The sequence below is a fragment of the Zootermopsis nevadensis genome, unplaced genomic scaffold (genome assembly GCF_977971745.1).
Source record: "Zootermopsis nevadensis isolate Lab colony 2312 unplaced genomic scaffold, Znev_1.0 Znev_ptg000016l, whole genome shotgun sequence".
Taxonomy (NCBI): Eukaryota; Metazoa; Arthropoda; class Insecta; order Blattodea; family Termopsidae; genus Zootermopsis; species Zootermopsis nevadensis.
The window spans coordinates 15,358,914-15,377,381 of record NW_028259148.1 but is presented as its reverse complement, the minus strand read 5'-3'; the positions used below and the strand labels follow the sequence as shown (position 1 = coordinate 15,377,381).

Here is an 18,468-nt window from a genome sequence, read left to right as displayed (position 1 = left end):
TCCATGGTAAACATGGAGGAAACGCTACTGATGTGAAAAAAAAGGTTACAATTGCATGGTATTAAAGTTTCTGCAAGTTCCTTTCTCATCGTCGCAAAAATTACTTTGACACATAACAATAGAATTATGAACAACACAGTAAGTTTTTATATAGTTTATTTTCATACAAAATAGTGCGGCTTCTTCACGGTGATTCCGTACTCAGCAAGGGCAGGCGTCAAGTCTTCCATGGTGAGGGTGTATCGACGATCCTTCCCCTTGCTTGTCTTGCTTATCTGAGAGGCTCCCCTCGTCTTACAGTGCTGCAGAGCATCATTAGCAACATCTGATACAAATTTCTGAGCAGCCAGTGACACCAGACGAATTCTGCGCATACGACAAGTTCACAGGTTTTTATGGATTTTGTGCACAAACCGCACAAAATAATCACATAGTGGAGAGGTTAATATGCCCATCCGCATGTTAAATCTCTGAAATCATCAGACTTCAAAATATTTGGTACTGTGAAATCTTTATAATAGTATAAATTGTATTTGTATAACATGTATTGTATTATTATGACTCATTCCCCATCCTAATGTCATCTGACTAACGAATGGATCAATGGAATGTAATAAAGATGTATGATGTTTGTGTGATGCTTCAGTACCTTACACCGCACACAGCTACGTCAGTTTTTCACTGTTGTTTTCAACAAAAGCACTGCTATAAATGACATGCATCTGCTGATGAATCTCCAGTGGCCGACACCCCTCCGAACCCAAAAACTTAATCAGAGCACACTGATCTTGCTTGGATAGAATGGAATCTGATACACCATATTTTTTAGTTGCACTAATGCTTACAATCCAAATAAGTGATACCTTATCCTACACCTCTAACGAGGTCATGACACAGTATTCTCAACTGCCGCGCTCCATCCTCATATATGACAATTTTCAGATATTTAAAGTCCGTAAATTATAATGTTGCAATAATATGTTTTGCACTATGTTCTATAATGATTCCTATTCAGAAGGAAGCACCATAAACTCTTTCCATAACTTACTTATGGGGTACTTTAAAACCATACAAATAAAGTTTCACCAAACATAAGAATGAATGAATACCATTTTCTAATGAATACATACATCCTTGGATCTGACGTTTCAAATCCAGCTGACTGCAGATGGAAGGCGGTGACTGCATCTGGGATCTGGGGGGGGAAAAAACAAGCTATAATCCACATACAGTATTAATTCTACCTGGATCCAATTACACTATTGTCAGAAACCTTCAGAATTGAGTACCAATTCTGTCTGTACATCCTCCTCATTTAGACAGATAAAGTACTCACCATTGTATTTCACATTCATTTATCAATCATACCAGTAAAGCCTTCAAGTTTGAATTTCCACCCTTAATATTCTGAAAACTCTCGTATAGTAACAATTTCTTCAAAAACATCTCCACTGAATGTTAATTTTCACATATGAAATTTCAGATTCTCACTGTGATGAACATAAAGATGATTGTCTTCTATAATGTTGTGCATGCGGTCTGACAGACATTTCAGAGGAACATACTGCCTCAACTTACAAGACACAACCATCTTCATTAACTTTTACAGACAGTTAAATGACATGCAATACTTTATAAGTAAAATGGATAAGAAACAAAAATAAGCTTAAATTGTGATTTCTGATCTGCTGAGAATAAAGCAGCAATTACCTTTCAGACTGAAGATACCTAATGGCTAGGCTACCTTGAAATTACAATGCGGAGCCAAGTTTTCACAGTCATATTTTAGCCACATCTGGACTAAATATGCACACATCCAACTGGGATACTGGGAACAACCCGTTCTTCAAGTGCCTGAGCACTGCGGGTCCCAACTTTTCGTTGGCTTGATCTATAGACATTCGGTAGGACTCCTTGGACGAGTGATCGCCCCGTCGCAAGGCCTCTACCTGTACACAGGACAGCACAACACAGAAAAACGCGGACAGACATCCATGGCTTGAGTGGGATTCGAACCCACGGTCCCAGCGACCACACGGCCACTGTGGACCCCGCATGCATCAAACGTTAGTTAGTTAGGTGGTGTTTTTTTATGATGAAGATTTAGATAGCTTCCACTTCTGAATCAGAATTGTTGACTTTTGTCCACAAGCAAAGGGGCATATTTTCAAAAGTGTACTAGTCCAGTGACTGATTATTTAAATTGTAATTTGTAGCAAATGGGGCTATGTATATCAACTGCCTAGACTTCTTACTGTGGGGATGTAGTCCTCCAGCTGTTGCAGAAAGTCAGACAAGGGTTGTCCAGCTGTCCTTCCATCCCCTGCACCTGATAATCCTAACTCATTATTAGTTGAAATGGGAGAAGCATCTAAAGCATGGTGATTCCCATCTCCAATGTTCATGTTTGAAGAATTCATCCTTCACTGGCAACTTGCAGGTCGCTCGTCACAAATGTCTGTGATGAAGGAAAAGAATGTGTAGATTATAAGCAAAACAATCTTAGCTTGAAGATCAATACTGGAAGTGGCAAATTGTTAACCTAACCTAACCTAAACAAACAATAATTTAAGAAGTGGAAGAAATATTTGGTATATAGCTCAACTGCTACGCTGTTCGGACATGGCTTCCAGATCTGCGCACACAGATGGAGTGTGGGACAATGTGATGACATATTTTAAACATCTGTGCACTCAAGGTCATGTGTTTTATTACAGTGATACAGCTCGATCAAGTAATTCTATGTTGAAGCATCACATTGCACTACGCATCTTTTACATTCTCTGTCTCACACACAAAAAATACCAATCAGGCATTGTATTTAAACCAGACTTGAAATATTTGTTGTTACAAGTCACAAGTTCTAAATTGAAACAGCACACTATACGTGTATCATACGTGAAAAAAAAACTAGATTAGGGATGTTGTATTGTTTTATTCTTCCAGAGGAATCTTAAAATAATTTGGAGAACTTCACTTGGGATATTAAAGGCCTAATGAAGGAACAGCCTTTATAAAACCTGATAAATATGTCACATTACTCTTGGGCCCTGTAACCACACATTTCACATGTTTTCAGTCCTCCACCATGGAGAACTGCAATGGCACTGTGATAATTCCCCTAAAGGAATTGCTAGTTTCAAGATTATTCTTCATATGCCGTAGATATCATTTAGCATTTAACGAGTTGACATGATGAGTATGAAATATGTAATAAAAATGATGAGGATAAGGAGGGAGTGAGTAAAAGAATGAAAAAAATAAGTCACTTGGAGTGGTCACCTCCTCAATGGAGGAAGAAAGAGAATTTGAAGTTACAAGCAACTTGGAGATTATACACACATTATCCGTGTGTTATACACAGCTTATAAAAAAACTTCAACCCACAATCTGTTTTATTACTAAGTAATTCTGACACAAAAAATAACACTTAAAAATGAAATGTACAAAAAATAAAATAATCATACATGCATTTCCTTAAGATACAAACTTTTAATCATGTTCATTCCTGCATCCATATTACAGCTCCTAAGTTTCGTATCTGTCAATCCAAATTTCAAATCCACACTTTTAGTGTTTCTTTTTTAACACGAGGAAATTTGTTGCTGCAAGTTTCAAACAAATGTGTAGTAGAAATATACACCTGAATTTTGTGGGTCTATCTGTGCACCTTCCAAAAATCACTCAAGAGTGCTGATATGCATGAGACATGAATATTAACGTACAGAAAATGTTTAACAAAAGAATACTTAAAACATCATATACATACACACGAACGCCAAAAATATCTTACACAGATGTGAGCTCAACACAGTACATAAAAGTATTCGTTATCACCTGCCGAGGATAAAAGAATGAAATCTGTAATAACCAAAAGGCCCCGGGAGCTATACATGCATTTTTTCTGGTTCCGCAGTAGAGTGCATCTACTTTCCCTCAATGAAGGACCTCACTCCAGTGGAGTATTATTATTAAAGAACTGAAATGTTCCTATTTCTGCTTTTCAAAAGGCTGAAACTTTGAAACACTATTACAAAAAATAAACTGTACTTTCGGCAATGTTTAATTCTCACAAAAGTTATTCTGTATTTTTTACTACTGTCAGCGTTGTCTTCTTCTGCGGACAAGTGACACAGTATCTCAACCAAGTCATGACCTGAGCATTTTTGGCATATGTTATATATGTATATGAGTAACACTAAATATTTTATAAAATCTTTGGTGTGTGAACACAATATTAACAATGCCAACAAACTTTGTACAACAGTTTCTACTAACGTATACAATACAGACTTAACTGATGTTTTCCAGCTGTGTTCTACGCCACTGCAACCTCACTTTGTAATGTTATGAATAAAATTGAACCTTGTACTGATAAGCGTTTGAACTCCCTGAATGGATTGGGGGGAGGGGGCCAGATCATTGTACAGAACAATACAGATGAACATCCAAGCTCTTAGAAGACTTTAAACCCACAGCCTGTTTCAGCATCCCTAGACCACACAGCAACAAGAATTTGCAATGTGGGATATATTTAAAATGAAATGTGTGCATTATATAAAGCATAACGTCCATCAGACAACAGAGACTAACACCTATTTATAAACATCAACTATTAATCAGTCAGGATGGTAGTAATATATAACATTATCACTGAATTCAAAGCACTGATAAAACTAGTTCATCAGAGTACAGTGTGTCTAAACAAATCCTGCACACAGGTAAACATTTGTCTGATGTATTTCTATTCAGAATAGTCTGAAACAAAAAAATGCTCATCGCCACTGCTTTTCAAATTTGTTTTAGAATACACCATCAAGAAGGTCCAGGTAAACAAGACAGATTGGAATTTAAGTCCAAGCTGGACGATGCCAAATGTGTATAAGAAAAATAGTTGACGGTGGAACCACGGTTCCGGAGAATCTGACGTAAATACGTCTCTGTATTTAATTTATATTTACGTCTCTGTAATGTAATGTAATGTTATCTTCAATGTCATCCATCTTGTTACGAAAGCGGATTGTTGACGGCAGTAATATAACACAACAATACCGAGTAAACAGATGACGTTTCCTAGGTAACATAACCTACAGTTTTTACAAGCACAAAATTACCTAGTCCACGACGCACTTCTTCCACAAACGATTCACAGCTCAGCTCTTGCCACAATAACGAAAGTAATGTAACACAACAATGCCAAGTAAACAGATGACGTAACAATTAGAGTAAACAGATGACGTTTCCTAGGTAACCATCTTAAACATTTTTCTGTCGCTTTTTCGTTACACTTTTTTGCGGAATGACACTGACCCTTCCATATAGACGTATTTACGTCAAAAACTAACAAGGATCTACATAATTTGTACTTTCACCAAATATTATTAGGATGATTAAATCAAGGAGGATGAGGTGGGTGGGACGTGTAGCAAGTATGGGAGAGAAGAAAAATATATGGAAAATTTTGTTTCAAAAGCCTAAAGCGAAGAGATCCCCTGGAAGATCTACGTACAGATGGACGTGGAGATGTAAATACCACAAGGACCTCCCAACACTTAATCTACAGCTCTGGTATTAAAACAAGCTTGTATTTGACACTATAGTAAATGAACGCTGAGAATTTTTATATTCTGAATATAACCAACACCAAGGATCAGCGTCCTTCCTCAGAAGCTAATTGTCACTCCGTTTGAAAAAAGTATTACTCACCTTTCATGGAACTTGGAGGTTCATTAGTGTATTCACAAATGCCTGACAAACCCAATCCCAGAAACATAAGATTATACTCGGTACCTACCAAACTGTGATCTATGAAAGGACAAGTCCTGGAAAATGTTTCGCAAAGTACGCAGAATCTGAGAAAATTAAATCAAAACATCGATTCTTTGAACTTACCCACAATGAGATTTTTATGTAAGTGGCGGAACACACGTGCTGGAAAGCATTACGTTATTCATAAAACATGTGTAAATCTTTAATTACAAATGAATTATACCGATAAGAAGTTGAAAGTCGGCACATCAACACAATATATTTTGATTACCATATCAGCCAATTCTTTGGTACATTTCTAACTCATTTTTTGCTGTACTGGCCACTTAATAAAGATGGTGAAAATATGCCACTTTTGCTGTACTTTTTTACAATTCAAGTTATAAATTCGAGTCCTTTAAAAATACACACAACTTAAATGGGCATATACAAACACAAAACACAATTCAGTGTGGATAGAGTATGTATTTTATAATCGTTATGATCCAAAAATGCCCAAGATAAAGTAAGGCATTTTGTAAAGTCTGTATTACAGTGAATAATAAATAACAAATCCAATAAAATATGTCCTAAACATGTTAAATACCCTATCAATATTTTAGTTTCATGTGATATGAAAAGCAATGGGATATTTTACGACAGGGACATAATGAGTCATTCAAGACCAATGTCATGTGGTCTAGAAATATTCAGAGATGCAGGCATACGAACAGTCTAAGCTCTAGTCAAGAGTGGATAGCAAATCCCCAAATACTGAGGCCAAATAAGAACAGAAAGACGACGTTACATAATTCAGATACAAAAATTCAATACATGTTAGAAACTGTTATTCTACGTGAATTTAAATTTTGCTTTCTCCCATTTTCTGCAATAAATCCTGTTCAAGAGGTAAACAGCACAATCTTAAAACAAATACAGGCATACCTCGTTTTACTGCACTTCGCATATATTGCGTTTTTTTTTTTTTACAAATTGAACGTTTGTGGCAACCCTGCGTCGAGCAAGTCTATCAGCGCCATTTTTCCAACAGCATGTGCTCACTTCGTGTCTTTGTGTCACTTTTTGGATATTCTCGCAATGTTTTTTTAGACATAATGCTATTGCGCACTTAATAGACTACAGTGTAGCGTAAACATAACTTTTATATGCACTGGGAAACCAAAAAATTATTGTGACTCGCTTTATTGCGGTGGTCTGGCACCGAACCCGCAATATCTCCGAGGTATGCCTGTAGCTTAAGGTGCAAAAGCCACTTCAATCTTCTACTCACTGTTTCACAGAGCAGAGCCACTCGGACCAGTGGTTTTGTGCAAAAACAGTACATAGTAGAGAAATGCCACATCTGCAATTTTCTGCAGTCTTTTCGACTTGCACGGTTCTGTTTCAGAAGGGAAGTAATTAGTAAAATACCGTGTGACTGCGTGGATAAATGAGTGTCTCAAAGGACAGGAAAAATCACACAAGGGATGAATTCCAAAAAAATGCATTTAAAAGGGCATAAGAATTTGATTTTTAAGTGAGGGATTAACAGAATCATAGAATTAAACACTAGAAAGAAAAGTATTTTTCACGCAAAATTCTACACTGCAGATTTAGTGCTGCTACTCAAGTATCACTGGTTTTGCAAACACTGGCACACTAAATGAATAGTGCGGCATCTTTCCATTCAAAACTTGGTGCTGCTGCTTGCGGATGTTCGCAGATGACTCTCCAATGTGATCAAACCAGTGCAGCAAGATTTCAGCATCTGATGGGCAGGTATGAACAAACGATGGTTCTGAATAAGCAGCATGGAGGTACCGCCACAATCCAGTCAAGTTAGCTGGGATCTCGTAACCTACGAAAAAATTAATAACTCCACTTCACCGATAATTGGACCACCGCATTTGTCTGAGCCTTATCCTATTTACAAATTCTGTACAGTTTGTATGAAATGGACACAGTTCACATCTCCATCTGTTCACTCACACAATCTCTGCAAATACTGAATGGATTTCACTGAAACTGGTACTGGGAACTCATAATCAGGGTCAGGTTAATCCAGTTTTCAAGCATACGATATTAATTCCACAGAATATAATCCATTTTGCGATTTCCATTTTATTTAAAATCAGGCTGTTTTTAAATTGATTTCAGTATAATAGTTCCTGTGATATTTTTATTATGAAAAATTGTACGAGCCAGTCAAAGTCCAATATTAAACTGCATCCAGCTTTACTACACACTGGTGATTTAAATTTGTACTCAACAGTAACAGTTAGGATTGGCACACTGTGGGACCCATAATCTTTAAAACAAACCTTTGATACCAGCAGCAGCAACGCGAACTTGGTGTAGCTTCGGCAACACTTCGCAATCCAAAAACGATGGTGCAGGACCACAAAGAAACACATTGTTACTTGTATTTTTCAGGTAGCAGTCAATACGACGAAGTTCAGACTCCAAATGGCTTGCATCCTTTGAAACATCACGTACATAGAAGCAAAACCGTGAGAAGAAATCCCTGTCGAACAAGCAGCAGAAAAACGCATTACAGAAAACATACATCATTAACCCTTTTGAAGTCAGGTTCACCTAAATAACATTTCAAGACTAAGTTCCTCCACAAAGAAAATAAAACACTTCTGCATTTTCAAGAAAAACTGGTCAATGCTGTTTGAGGAAACAGTCATTATTTGTGCTGAGAATCATATAAAGCCCATAAATATACAAAGTGGGCTAAATGGTGACCCACAGATTGTTAAGGCACTGGGCATTAAAGAGTTAAGATATTTAAAGGAGGCAAGAGTGGCATATTTCCATCATTCTACTTACATACAAACTTCACTTAAAATAAGCACAAATGCTTCTTTAAATGTATGTGATGTAGCCTACCTGGTTACTAGTTCTGCTTCTGGGTCTTCTTCGTTCTGTTGCAAAATTCCGCCAGGAAAACGAGATTCCAACAGTGAAACAATATCATCAGCCACATCAACTGGGTCTTCACCTAAACCTAAGTACAAAGCTGGAACTCTTAGTCTTAAACCTAAACGACGGAAAGCTTCGGGTGATCTTGATACATTCACGGGAATAGTCTTGAATTGTGGTAATACCTTTGCTGCAAACTTTAGTTCAGCTAACATGAGAACACGCTGACTCTGAGGGCACGCGCCCAGACTTTTACCATCTTTGCCCGCCTTCACAAATATACTTATATTAGTAGGAGACTGACTCATTTTTCTCGAAATCTTGGTACCTCCAAAAGTTTCAGTCTTCCACCGTGTGTGTTGCTTCACATCGTCCCGAAAGTATAATGTTATACGTTGATTTTCTTGCACTTTACACTTATTAAACACTTACTATATGAGAGATCAAACTTTCTCTCTCAATAAGTACTGGCTGGACGTTATGCAGATGACGTACTGTTAGGCTATTTATACGCAAAACCAGTTCAACGGCTAAAAATAGTTGGGCCACGCAAACGTCTAGTATACAATTTATCATCTTAAAGCATAGCAGGAAAGACACATACTTCCAATATTCTTCCTCAATAAATTAAGCAAGACACCAGTAACACAAAACCACTTACCCGTAATGTGATCGCATCCGGCTTCTACTATTCTGACCGGAACTAACATATTAAATTCAGTTCCTCCGTCGATTCACAGCTCATGAAAAATAAACCACGCAAGATGCATTCTCATGAGCATTCCAAATACGCAATAATTAGATGGATAGTAAATATTTAGTAATCGTTGGAAAATTCGATAATGTATTTGATTTCAAATAATACTTTTCCTAAGAAAAGTATTCTTAAACTCAATATAACAGTACTTATGACATACACAATTCCAATATGAAAAATTAGTTATTATAACTACTTCGAATCGCAAAACTGTCAAAAGTGTTTATCTTACATTTTCTTTCACAGTACGCTTGATTTTGTCAATGATATACATCCGTCACGGAAACATTTGAAACATAATAAACACTAAACAGTAAAAAGGTATAATATTCAATGTTGTGCCCTTATGTAGCAATAACACTCCATCCTGTCTACTTGCCCGTTGTGCTGGTCGTTCGTATGAGGCTTCACATGTGAATGTATTTTAAATTTGTTCTTACTTTTCAGGTGGTTATGGATACAAATAAAATAGCAGTTGTAATAATATCAAAGTTTGCCGTGAAAATTATAACCGATAGAATGATAATCTAAAATTTGACAGAATGACTCCTTTTGATGATATATTGTATATCGTGAATACAATTCTTCTAGGAGAAGAACCAGTAAGTAATGTTACGTGTCTGTGAAGTATTTCTCTTTTGCAAAAAACCATCACCATTATTACTTACATGTACTACAATAGTTGAGAGTTTTTGGGTGATGTAAATTCTTCTGCCAAGTAGGACTGAGATAGGAGATACTCTTTTAATGCTGGCGTAAACATTTTGATTTTGTAATTTAAACTATTGATAGTAAGTGGAAAATTATTGAATAACTTAATTCCAGTATAGTAAACTCCTTCTTGATATTTAATGAGGTTAGAATTTGGCACATGAAGGTTGTATCTTTGTCTTGTTCTTATATTGTGGTAATCTGAATTTGCTTGATATTTTTCCATGTTATCCACTATAAATGATAATAGTGAGACCAAGAATTCGCTGGCTAGTGGAAGAATATGGAACTTCTTAAATAATTCCCTACAAGGCCTCTCCTTTTAGTGCCTGCCATTATTCTAATGATCTCTTTTGAATGTAAAATACTTTTTTGCTGTCTGCTGAATTCCCCAGAAAATTATTCCATGTGACATGATGGAAGTAAGCAAAATAAACTAATTTTAAAGTTTCTGTTTTCATGAGTGCTGTAACTGTCCTCATAGCAAGACATACTTTTGTCTGAAACAAATTAATTTATTTCTGGCTCTACATAACTAGCTAAATAGCTTGTTATGGTTGCTGTAATGTGGTATTTGTTTTGATTAAAAGTGCTCTTAAATTCACCAGAAGTGTGATCTCATGCTTTGGAGGTTTCTTTGTGCTGTTATTTTTATCATGTACACAATTTTTAAACTCATAACCTCAACATTTCACACCACCTCTGTTAACGGTTCAGCTTATAATTTTCTTTCTTATGCATTTTCAGACAATTGAAGACTTTATTTTACTTACCGGAACACTAGTAGCATTCGTCGCGTTCATTCTGTGGTGCTGCTTCCCTGTGGTGCCAAAAGAAGCAAATCCACCCCTGCAGTATGACAGTCGGAATTACATTCAGTACAAGAGGACTGAAACGGGATATGATATCTCGTAGCAGAATATGTGCCTCATGATGGATAAGGGTACGCATATCACAAAAGGGCTACGTCAGCATCCGCGCTCAAACTGAAGTTTGATATTTCAATGATGAAACTGGAGTCCAGTGATTAATATTTCATGGATTTAATTCTGCATCATCACTGTAAGGTTTCTGAATACTTGATTTCAGCAGATGTGACAACTGTAGTACGCTCTCCTGAAATGCAGTCTCGTCCTGTGAGAACTGCAACGCCGCAACTTTCATTGTATTATATTCTCCAGTGCCATTTCTCAAGACTGACAGGCTAGCGTTGCTTCTAATTATGTACTCTATTAAAGATAACAGGGTTGTAAAAAAGACATAACTTTTGGACAAACGTTATTAGTGCATACTTTAAGTTACGACTACACTTCAAGATACTGTTCGTCACAGACTACATAATATCACTTACGTTTTTGTTTTTCTTCCATATTCTGTGTATATATCACGCTATCAGTAAAATGGTTTATACATTTTACCAAATTTGCCAATACATTATATTAAAAATACATTGAATGATGTTGGTCCCCTTTACAACCTCTGTCGTAGTTTAGAGTGATTATAACGTTTCATGTGTTCTTGTAAGTTTTTGTCCATTAAGTCCCAAATACAAATTACAGGAAATGTATGAACAATTGTGGCTCTTTCATCCTCATGTTAGGATTACAAACATTAAGTTTTTATTTGATTTTTCTTATTTTATTCCCAGTGTCAAACACCCCCCCCCCCTCAACTTTTCATAGTGCTAATGTGTTCCAACATGCGAGGATCCAGAAATAAACATTAATGTTTCCCACTAATCAGTTAACAGGCCTCAATTTACATATATTAAAATTTTATGATGAGTTTTTAATATCACCTATAAAAAAACATTTGCATCGAGAATGTGGCTGAATAGAAATTGTTAAGTGGCCAGCATATTTAAGTTGTATTTCTGGAGCCCTGCTAGGACATTTCCGTTTTTCGAAAGCAACATTCACGGAGACTGGCTCCATTGTAAAACTGTAGCCTGCTAATCTCTTTTGTATGGGACATCTGAAATGTTCTGAACCTAGACTGCATTTAACTGCTGTTAGGATTGTATTAGCAGTGTAACTGCCTGGATAGAAAGCTATGCCTTTTATTTTTATAGTTTTCTATGCACATTTTTTGACAGATTTTAATCTTTCCCCTTTGTGGCATTAATTCCTTCTCAGACAAATTCCAGAAAGAGCAGTATAGAACTTAAATTATTTTAACAAATCTTCAAGCAGTCTCTTTTTGGTTAAAATATTCCCTCTCCCCAATCTCAATTCCAAATAATTATTTTTATATTAGTTCTTTCTCTATATTCTTGAGGCCAAAGAAATTTTCCAGCAGACTGGTTAATATTTAGCCCATTTGCTTACCTTATTAATAGTAAACTGTTCATGTTAATTGCCTTTTATTTTCGTATTTTTTAACGTAAAAATAATTATGACTTTTCCTAAAGTCAAAATTGTCTGTGTTGCTGCTCAAATCAAAGACTGAATTCTAAAGATGCTATTTCTTGACTGTCAGTTAACTCACTTAGGTAAAACTGTGATATCTGTCTCAAGCACACATTTCAGAATTCTATCTCTGTGATAACAAGGTAAGTCAATGGGTTAATCCAGATTCTGTTTTACAGGTCTTACATGCACTGACAAGTCCAGAAAAAACTGCTGGCAGCATAATTATATCAGAATAATTTTCAGTGACTGTAATGACAGACGCTTTTGGTAACAAGGAATAAGAAAACTGAGTTTGTTTTAGTTCGAGGGGTCTTAAAACATGTTACTTGAACCCGTACTGTAAATTTATTGCCCCAGTCAGTAAAGCGCATTTCCAATGTTTAACGGTGTCTTGTGTGTCCAAACTGTTTTCAGTTGGTATGTAAATGTAGTCAAGTTTATGAAACCATGCTGTGCCCTTACGGCATTAAGATTTCTCTGCAGCGATTACAAAACTTACTTTTGATGTCTTGCATGTATGACAATTAGTGAAACTTGATTTTCATTTGTATTCAGTTTTCCTTCCTTTGAATTCTACTGATACCATTACCATTTGATATTAAATAGTTACAAAGCAGAGTGAGGAACTGTGAGTCAATTAAAAAATTACTCAAGTGCGCTAAAATCAAGGACATTTGAAGAGTTTCATGTGTGCAGTCACAAAAAAAAAAGGTCTTTGACATTGTAATAAATTGTGTCCCATCTCTGTTGTAACTTGATAATTCATCATTCTTTGTACCCATGAATATTCTCTTGTATTTCCTACTTCAAGGTCTCTTGGGGGGGGGGGGGGGGCACTGCGTGTACTCTTACATACAACGTTCAAATTTCTCAGCTTTGGCTGTAAGCCATTTCATTTAGGTGCACAGTTATTCTGACGTGTTTGCTTGAGCCAACAAGTTTATAGCTTTTAAGATACCTCCCACTTGCAGTCTACTAGAAATAATTGTATGTGTAATATTTTGACAATCCTGTATGATGTACTGACATTTTGTTTTTCCACCAGTGTGGGTTTTACTAAAATGATGCTATAAAAGCTCAAGCATCATGTTTGGGACACTTACTTCCTTTATTACACATGTCAGTAGTTGCAATTATTTTATTTTGCTGGTTTCCAGACTAGGCATTCAAGATTGAGCTTCCATTTGTTTCATAACTGTTCCTCATAAATTATTGTTCAGTAATGTCTGTGAGAAATGAATTCATATATTATTTGTATTCAACTTAATGGATTACCTGGCTACAGGCTGGACGATCGGGGTTTGATCCCCGAGGGGGGCAGAGGATTTTTCTTCTAGCCTCTGCGTCCAGACCGGCTCTGGGGCCCACCCTGCCTCCTATCAAATGGGTACCGGGGTCCTTTCCCGGGGGTAAAGTGCGGCTGAGGCATGATGCTGACCACTCACCCCCATCTAATGCATCTATACCTCCCCCCCCCCCCCCAAAAAAAAAGCACCTACATGGCATATAGTGGGACGGCTTTACTTTTACCTTAATGGATTAGTGTTCAGTGTTGTAAATTTAGTGTTTTGTTAATAAAATAGTTATTCATGTTTACTTCTAAGCATGTATATTTTTATCTATGATTTACATTAACTTACAAGAATATAACTTGTTTTAACTATCAGTAACATATAGTTTTAGGCATGATTAGTCACCAACAATTTACAGGCATCTTTATGGCTATTACAACAGTAAAGCCATCATAAAATTTTATTTGCATTGTCACTAAAGCTTAATCTTGTTTTGAAAATGAAAGCTGGCGAGAAGAGTGTGCTGTTACATGAAATTCTTGACCCTCATGTATTTTATGAGCCACGACACTGTGACTTTCACATTTCCTTTGTATGTATCCTGATTTCAAAGACATCAAATTAATCTTGTAAAGTCTGAAATACAAACTGTGAGAGAAAGGAACTGAACACAATTTGTAGAGTCTTGCCATACATCTGTTAGGGAAGCCCTACTACTTATACATGTGCAGCTACGAAATATGAATCTTCCATTAGGGAATGTTAACTTAGGTGTTTGATTTATAACTTCATCGCATTTGTTATCAAAATCAGCATTGGCAGGACACAATTTTTTATTGCAGCTCAAACCATCTTCTCCATTTGTCTGTGGCTGATCATGTTTTCTTGTGATATAAGGGGCCACACATTTTCAAGTATTTGTTGCAGTAGGCCTAAGTCTAGGATCTGAAACAATTGTGGCCTTTGTACACCGGCGTTTTAAGCGTATCCTCATGTATCACAAGATAACATCCAATAAGCCATAAACAAATGGAGAAATACAGGTCTGAGCCATAATCCAAGAAAACGGAGGTCCTATTCAACATCGACTGGGAAGGAAACAAAAGAAATTGAATTATAAATAAAATTTGTGTTATAAATGAAAATATTTTTGTGTGTAACAAATCAAATGACTTGAATAAATCTTTTTTGTACACAAACTTAGTTATGTTCTACACAACGAACATGAGAATCATTCAAGTCTGCTAAGCCATTAATTTTCACTAGTTTTTTTAATTAATTTATTTGCACCAAATATACATGTTCATTTAATACTGACAGGCAGATTAAATAAATATAAATAAAGCAGGCAGAATAAGTGGCACGTTCAGAGGATTCAAATACACAAAAGATCGTTCCTTAATCTTGTGGAAAGACAGAAGTAGAGATACTGAAACACAGATAAGAGAGTAATGTTCAAATGCTCATTAACCTTTCCAGGGGAGAGGGGATTAAATTCCTGTGTTACAGGACTGCCAGCCGGACTTTAGTTTTGCTTATGATGGTTTAGCAGTATGCAAGTGCAGGGCATAGCCAGCTGGTCAGACAATTACGTTTAAATAAATTAGATTGTGAAGATTTCAACTGGTTCAGTATGCGATCCAGTGGTGATCTTTCGTGATTGTGATGAAGTTCCTCAGTCAGCTGTACGACTGCACTACTCAAGAAAGGCCCTGTGCTATGTACTCAGTCATAATTATACAAAACAGCTCATCATTATTGGTCTTATTTTCAAATAAACTTTCCACTTTTCTTTTACTCCATGGTAATATAAAAACAGACTTCTCTTACCAACTTTGCCCAGTCACAGGAAATCTAGAACATTGTATTTTATCTGTTTGGGAGTAATTCAGAACAGTGTTTTTCAAACTCTGGGTTGCAACCCACAAGTTTCTTGTGAGAAGTAATTTACTTGGAATGTGGCTTCTAAGGTAATATAATGTAAATGCAGTTCCTTTAAATAAATTTTAGTATTTTTTTTATGTTTATCATTTATATTTTAATTTTATATTTCAAAGGAAATATTAAAAAATTTAAATTTAAATTGTACGTAGTTCTGTACTGAATTGTGATGTGGTATGCTGTAAACATTTGCGTAAAAGATCCTTTCGCTTTTGAAAATACTGAATGAATAATCAAAGTTCACTTGACATGCAAAGAAGATGAAATTTCACAAAAAAAATTACAAGAAGACATTGTGTGTTGTTACTGTTGCCATTCACATCAACTTATATGTACGAACAACTAAGATTTTTGATGGTGACACAATTAAAAGTACATAGAAGAAACTCACTCAATACTGCAACCTCTATGCATTACAGTACTGAACAGGCAGGCACGTCGGCTGCATTAGAGGTACATAAACATCTTTAACTAATCATAACTTTGTACTCATGGTATTAATTTATTCAGCACGTATGTCCCATTATGTCAACTTACTGCCATTTCTCAATAATTTATAAATATATATTATTACGTGATTACAGTAAAAAAATGTATTTATTACCATGGGTTGCAATGTAAAAAAACTGAAAAACACTGCCTTATGACAAATGTTACCTAGAAGAGTTTGATATCACAAACTAATGAATGCTGAGATAAATCTTGAAGTTGTGTTCACTAAAATGGAAAATGGTTTCACACTTTTACATGGAAAGATGTTGATGTTTATATAAGAACTCCTTCTCAGGATTATACGTAAATTTATAGTCTTTTCAGATTTTGTTCCGCTGACTTCCAGAAAAAACCTTGTTCTTCTGGCTGGACATGTGTTTAAAACTTCTTACATTTGTAACAGTAACGGACATTATACAAGTCATGCATATGTACTGTAGAAATAATAACTCTGTACTGAGAAGAAAAACTTCAAATCAATTTCAGTGTACATGTAATTTTGGATGTAAGTAATATATTCATGCAATTGTTTCATATTTAATTTTCGCTAAACCTCAGCATTGAGCTCCATTACTGTTCTCATCTCAGTTCTGTTGCTAAATGTATACTCATTCTATGCTAGTCAGTAGCACATAGAAGTTCTTTCATTTCTTTTACTGTCTTGTTATTTTAAACATGTATTTACAGTTTTCACTTTCAATAAATTTTCTAACTAAATTTCTGCATTTTGAAACTATATACGCGTAATAATGTCTGAACATTTCACAAATGTTGTGCCCTGTGATTTCATTTACATGACATTTTCTCAATATTTATAATACTACTTCTATGTCAATGCATTTTACATTTACTGTAAGTATGCTTAATTTATTAAGATACATTTTCATTGTAGACTGATCTCAAAGGTAATTTATTTTATAATGTAATATTTATTGTAACTTGTTGAACTGTTAAGTGGCTGATAAATATAGATTAGATGAAAAAGTACAGGCAGTTTATGTATTATTGCTTGTTTTATAATCGCATCTACTACAGTTTGAATATGGTAACATTATTTTGTTTAATGACATACTGTAATTTTATATACATAAAAAGGCACACTGTTACAGAATTAGTACAAAATAATTTATTTGTTATTAAAGTATGCACATACTTAATCTTAATTTTTTTGTTGGATTAATATTAATAATGAAATAAACTAAAAATATACTCTAAAAAACACAAAATAAAGAGGGCCATCTAGTCCTAGGAAACAAAAAAATTAAGTAGGTTTCCCCAGCAAAATCTTATACTCATTTCCCATTTCCCTGAGTTGCATATCTAGCCCAATAACAAACTGTTAACAAAAAAAGACCCTCACTTATACGATATCCATTACCTCCTACCATGACAAAGTATTATAAAAGTCTGAGGGGTAGTTTTATTGGTAATAACCAATTTCTGAACAGGGTTTTAATAAAAATGTTTCCCAAAAACACTTACAAGAAGGCACAAAATCATGTTCTAAAAGTCAGACTGGACTGCAGGAGCTAGGGCACGGGTGTCTTTGTGACCATGTGATGCCAGAGCTCGGTTAAAAATTGGAAGTGTGAATGAAATCCAAAACAAGCTCAGAAAGTGTATTCCACCCCATAATAAACATTATATCCTCATGTGTTCTTAGCAATGTGCATTTAGGGATATTACATCTGCCTTGTTTGATAGTTACAACTATGGCCACCTCATGAATTATCTCAGCCACCATTTTGTAAGCACTGCTCATAGGATATTCAAAAACATTATTTTGAGGTTGTGCAGAATAGCACTACCTCCAAATCAAATTTCATCCAAATCCATTCAGTGGTTCTGGAGTCGAATCGATTGTACAGATGATCGGACAGACACAACCAGCCCATGATGTGTTCTTGCTATGTATTTTGGTCAGAGAACGCACAATAACCAGTCAGGTGTAAATATCTAATTTAAGGATGTGTTCGGAGTTTTAAGCTGGTCAAACAACATATGACTAATAGGTGAGGCAAGCAATAAGAAATTGGAAAGAAGGAAGTCGAGATTTGGTGGTACTGAGTGGTGAGACTGTCTCTTAGACTATTGTTCAACTGACAGGAACTATATTCAATAATCTCCTCCCCCCCCCCCACCTAAAAAAGTATGAATCAGAATAAAAAAGGAAAGCTGTCCTGCTACA

At 35.6% G+C, this 18,468-nt stretch overlaps 3 protein-coding genes across 7 annotated transcripts; 1 reads left to right on the top strand and 2 right to left on the bottom strand.

Annotated features, from left to right (window-relative positions):
• Positions 1–139: 139 nt before the first annotated feature.
• LOC110826570 (transcription initiation factor TFIID subunit 10) lies at positions 140–9,491 on the bottom strand. 3 transcript variants are annotated; one of them, XM_022057321.2, is made up of 4 exons: positions 9,338–9,491; positions 2,256–2,458; positions 1,131–1,195; positions 140–366 (listed from the first exon to the last, which is right to left on the bottom strand). In XM_022057321.2, exons 2-4 carry the CDS (start codon positions 2,418–2,420, stop codon positions 162–164), a joined length of 435 nt encoding a protein of 144 aa, XP_021913013.1. In that variant the 5' UTR covers positions 2,421–2,458; positions 9,338–9,491; the 3' UTR covers positions 140–161. The 3 variants fall into 3 exon arrangements, with proteins under 3 accessions (XP_021913013.1, XP_021913014.1, XP_021913015.1); XM_022057322.2 differs by lacking the exon at positions 9,338–9,491 and adding an exon at positions 9,005–9,327; XM_022057323.2 differs by lacking the exon at positions 9,338–9,491 and adding an exon at positions 5,115–6,058.
• On the bottom strand, positions 6,215–9,005 carry LOC110826567 (chloride intracellular channel protein 2). Its single transcript, XM_022057317.2, has 3 exons — positions 8,644–9,005; positions 8,070–8,272; positions 6,215–7,606 (listed from the first exon to the last, which is right to left on the bottom strand). Exons 1-3 carry the CDS (start codon positions 8,982–8,984, stop codon positions 7,371–7,373), a joined length of 780 nt encoding a protein of 259 aa, XP_021913009.2. The 5' UTR covers positions 8,985–9,005; the 3' UTR covers positions 6,215–7,370.
• A 109-nt stretch (positions 9,492–9,600) lies between the features above and the next one.
• Positions 9,601–14,511, top strand: LOC147873790 (uncharacterized). 3 transcript variants are annotated; one of them, XM_087349757.1, is made up of 4 exons: positions 9,601–9,754; positions 9,881–10,035; positions 10,892–11,087; positions 11,237–14,511. In XM_087349757.1, exons 2-3 carry the CDS (start codon positions 9,976–9,978, stop codon positions 11,057–11,059), a joined length of 228 nt encoding a protein of 75 aa, XP_087205883.1. In that variant the 5' UTR covers positions 9,601–9,754; positions 9,881–9,975; the 3' UTR covers positions 11,060–11,087; positions 11,237–14,511. The 3 variants fall into 3 exon arrangements, with proteins under 3 accessions (XP_087205883.1, XP_087205881.1, XP_087205882.1); XM_087349755.1 differs by having other exon boundaries at positions 10,892–14,511; XM_087349756.1 differs by lacking the exon at positions 9,601–9,754 and having other exon boundaries at positions 9,786–10,035; positions 10,892–14,511.
• The last annotated feature ends 3,957 nt before the right edge of the window (positions 14,512–18,468 follow it).

Excerpts from the sequence above, each read along its gene's own strand:
- LOC110826570 (XM_022057321.2), bottom strand. The coding sequence starts at position 2,420 with ATGAATTCTTCAAACATGAACATTGGAGATGGGAATCACCATGCTTTA. Across the intron at positions 1,196-2,255 it reads TGGAGGACTACATCCCCACA|ATCCCAGATGCAGTCACCGC; the intron begins GTAAGAAGTCTA and ends TTCCCCCCCCAG. Across the intron at positions 367-1,130 it reads GAAACGTCAGATCCAAGGAT|AATTCGTCTGGTGTCACTGG; the intron begins GTATGTATTCAT and ends TCGTATGCGCAG.
- LOC110826567 (XM_022057317.2), bottom strand. The coding sequence starts at position 8,984 with ATGAGTCAGTCTCCTACTAATATAAGTATATTTGTGAAGGCGGGCAAA. Across the intron at positions 8,273-8,643 it reads GAAGCAGAACTAGTAACCAG|GGATTTCTTCTCACGGTTTT; the intron begins GTAGGCTACATC and ends CTTGTTCGACAG. Across the intron at positions 7,607-8,069 it reads TGCTGCTGCTGGTATCAAAG|GTTACGAGATCCCAGCTAAC; the intron begins GTTTGTTTTAAA and ends ATTTTTTCGTAG.
- LOC147873790 (XM_087349757.1), top strand. The coding sequence starts at position 9,976 with ATGACTCCTTTTGATGATATATTGTATATCGTGAATACAATTCTTCTA. Across the intron at positions 10,036-10,891 it reads TTCTTCTAGGAGAAGAACCA|ACAATTGAAGACTTTATTTT; the intron begins GTAAGTAATGTT and ends ATGCATTTTCAG.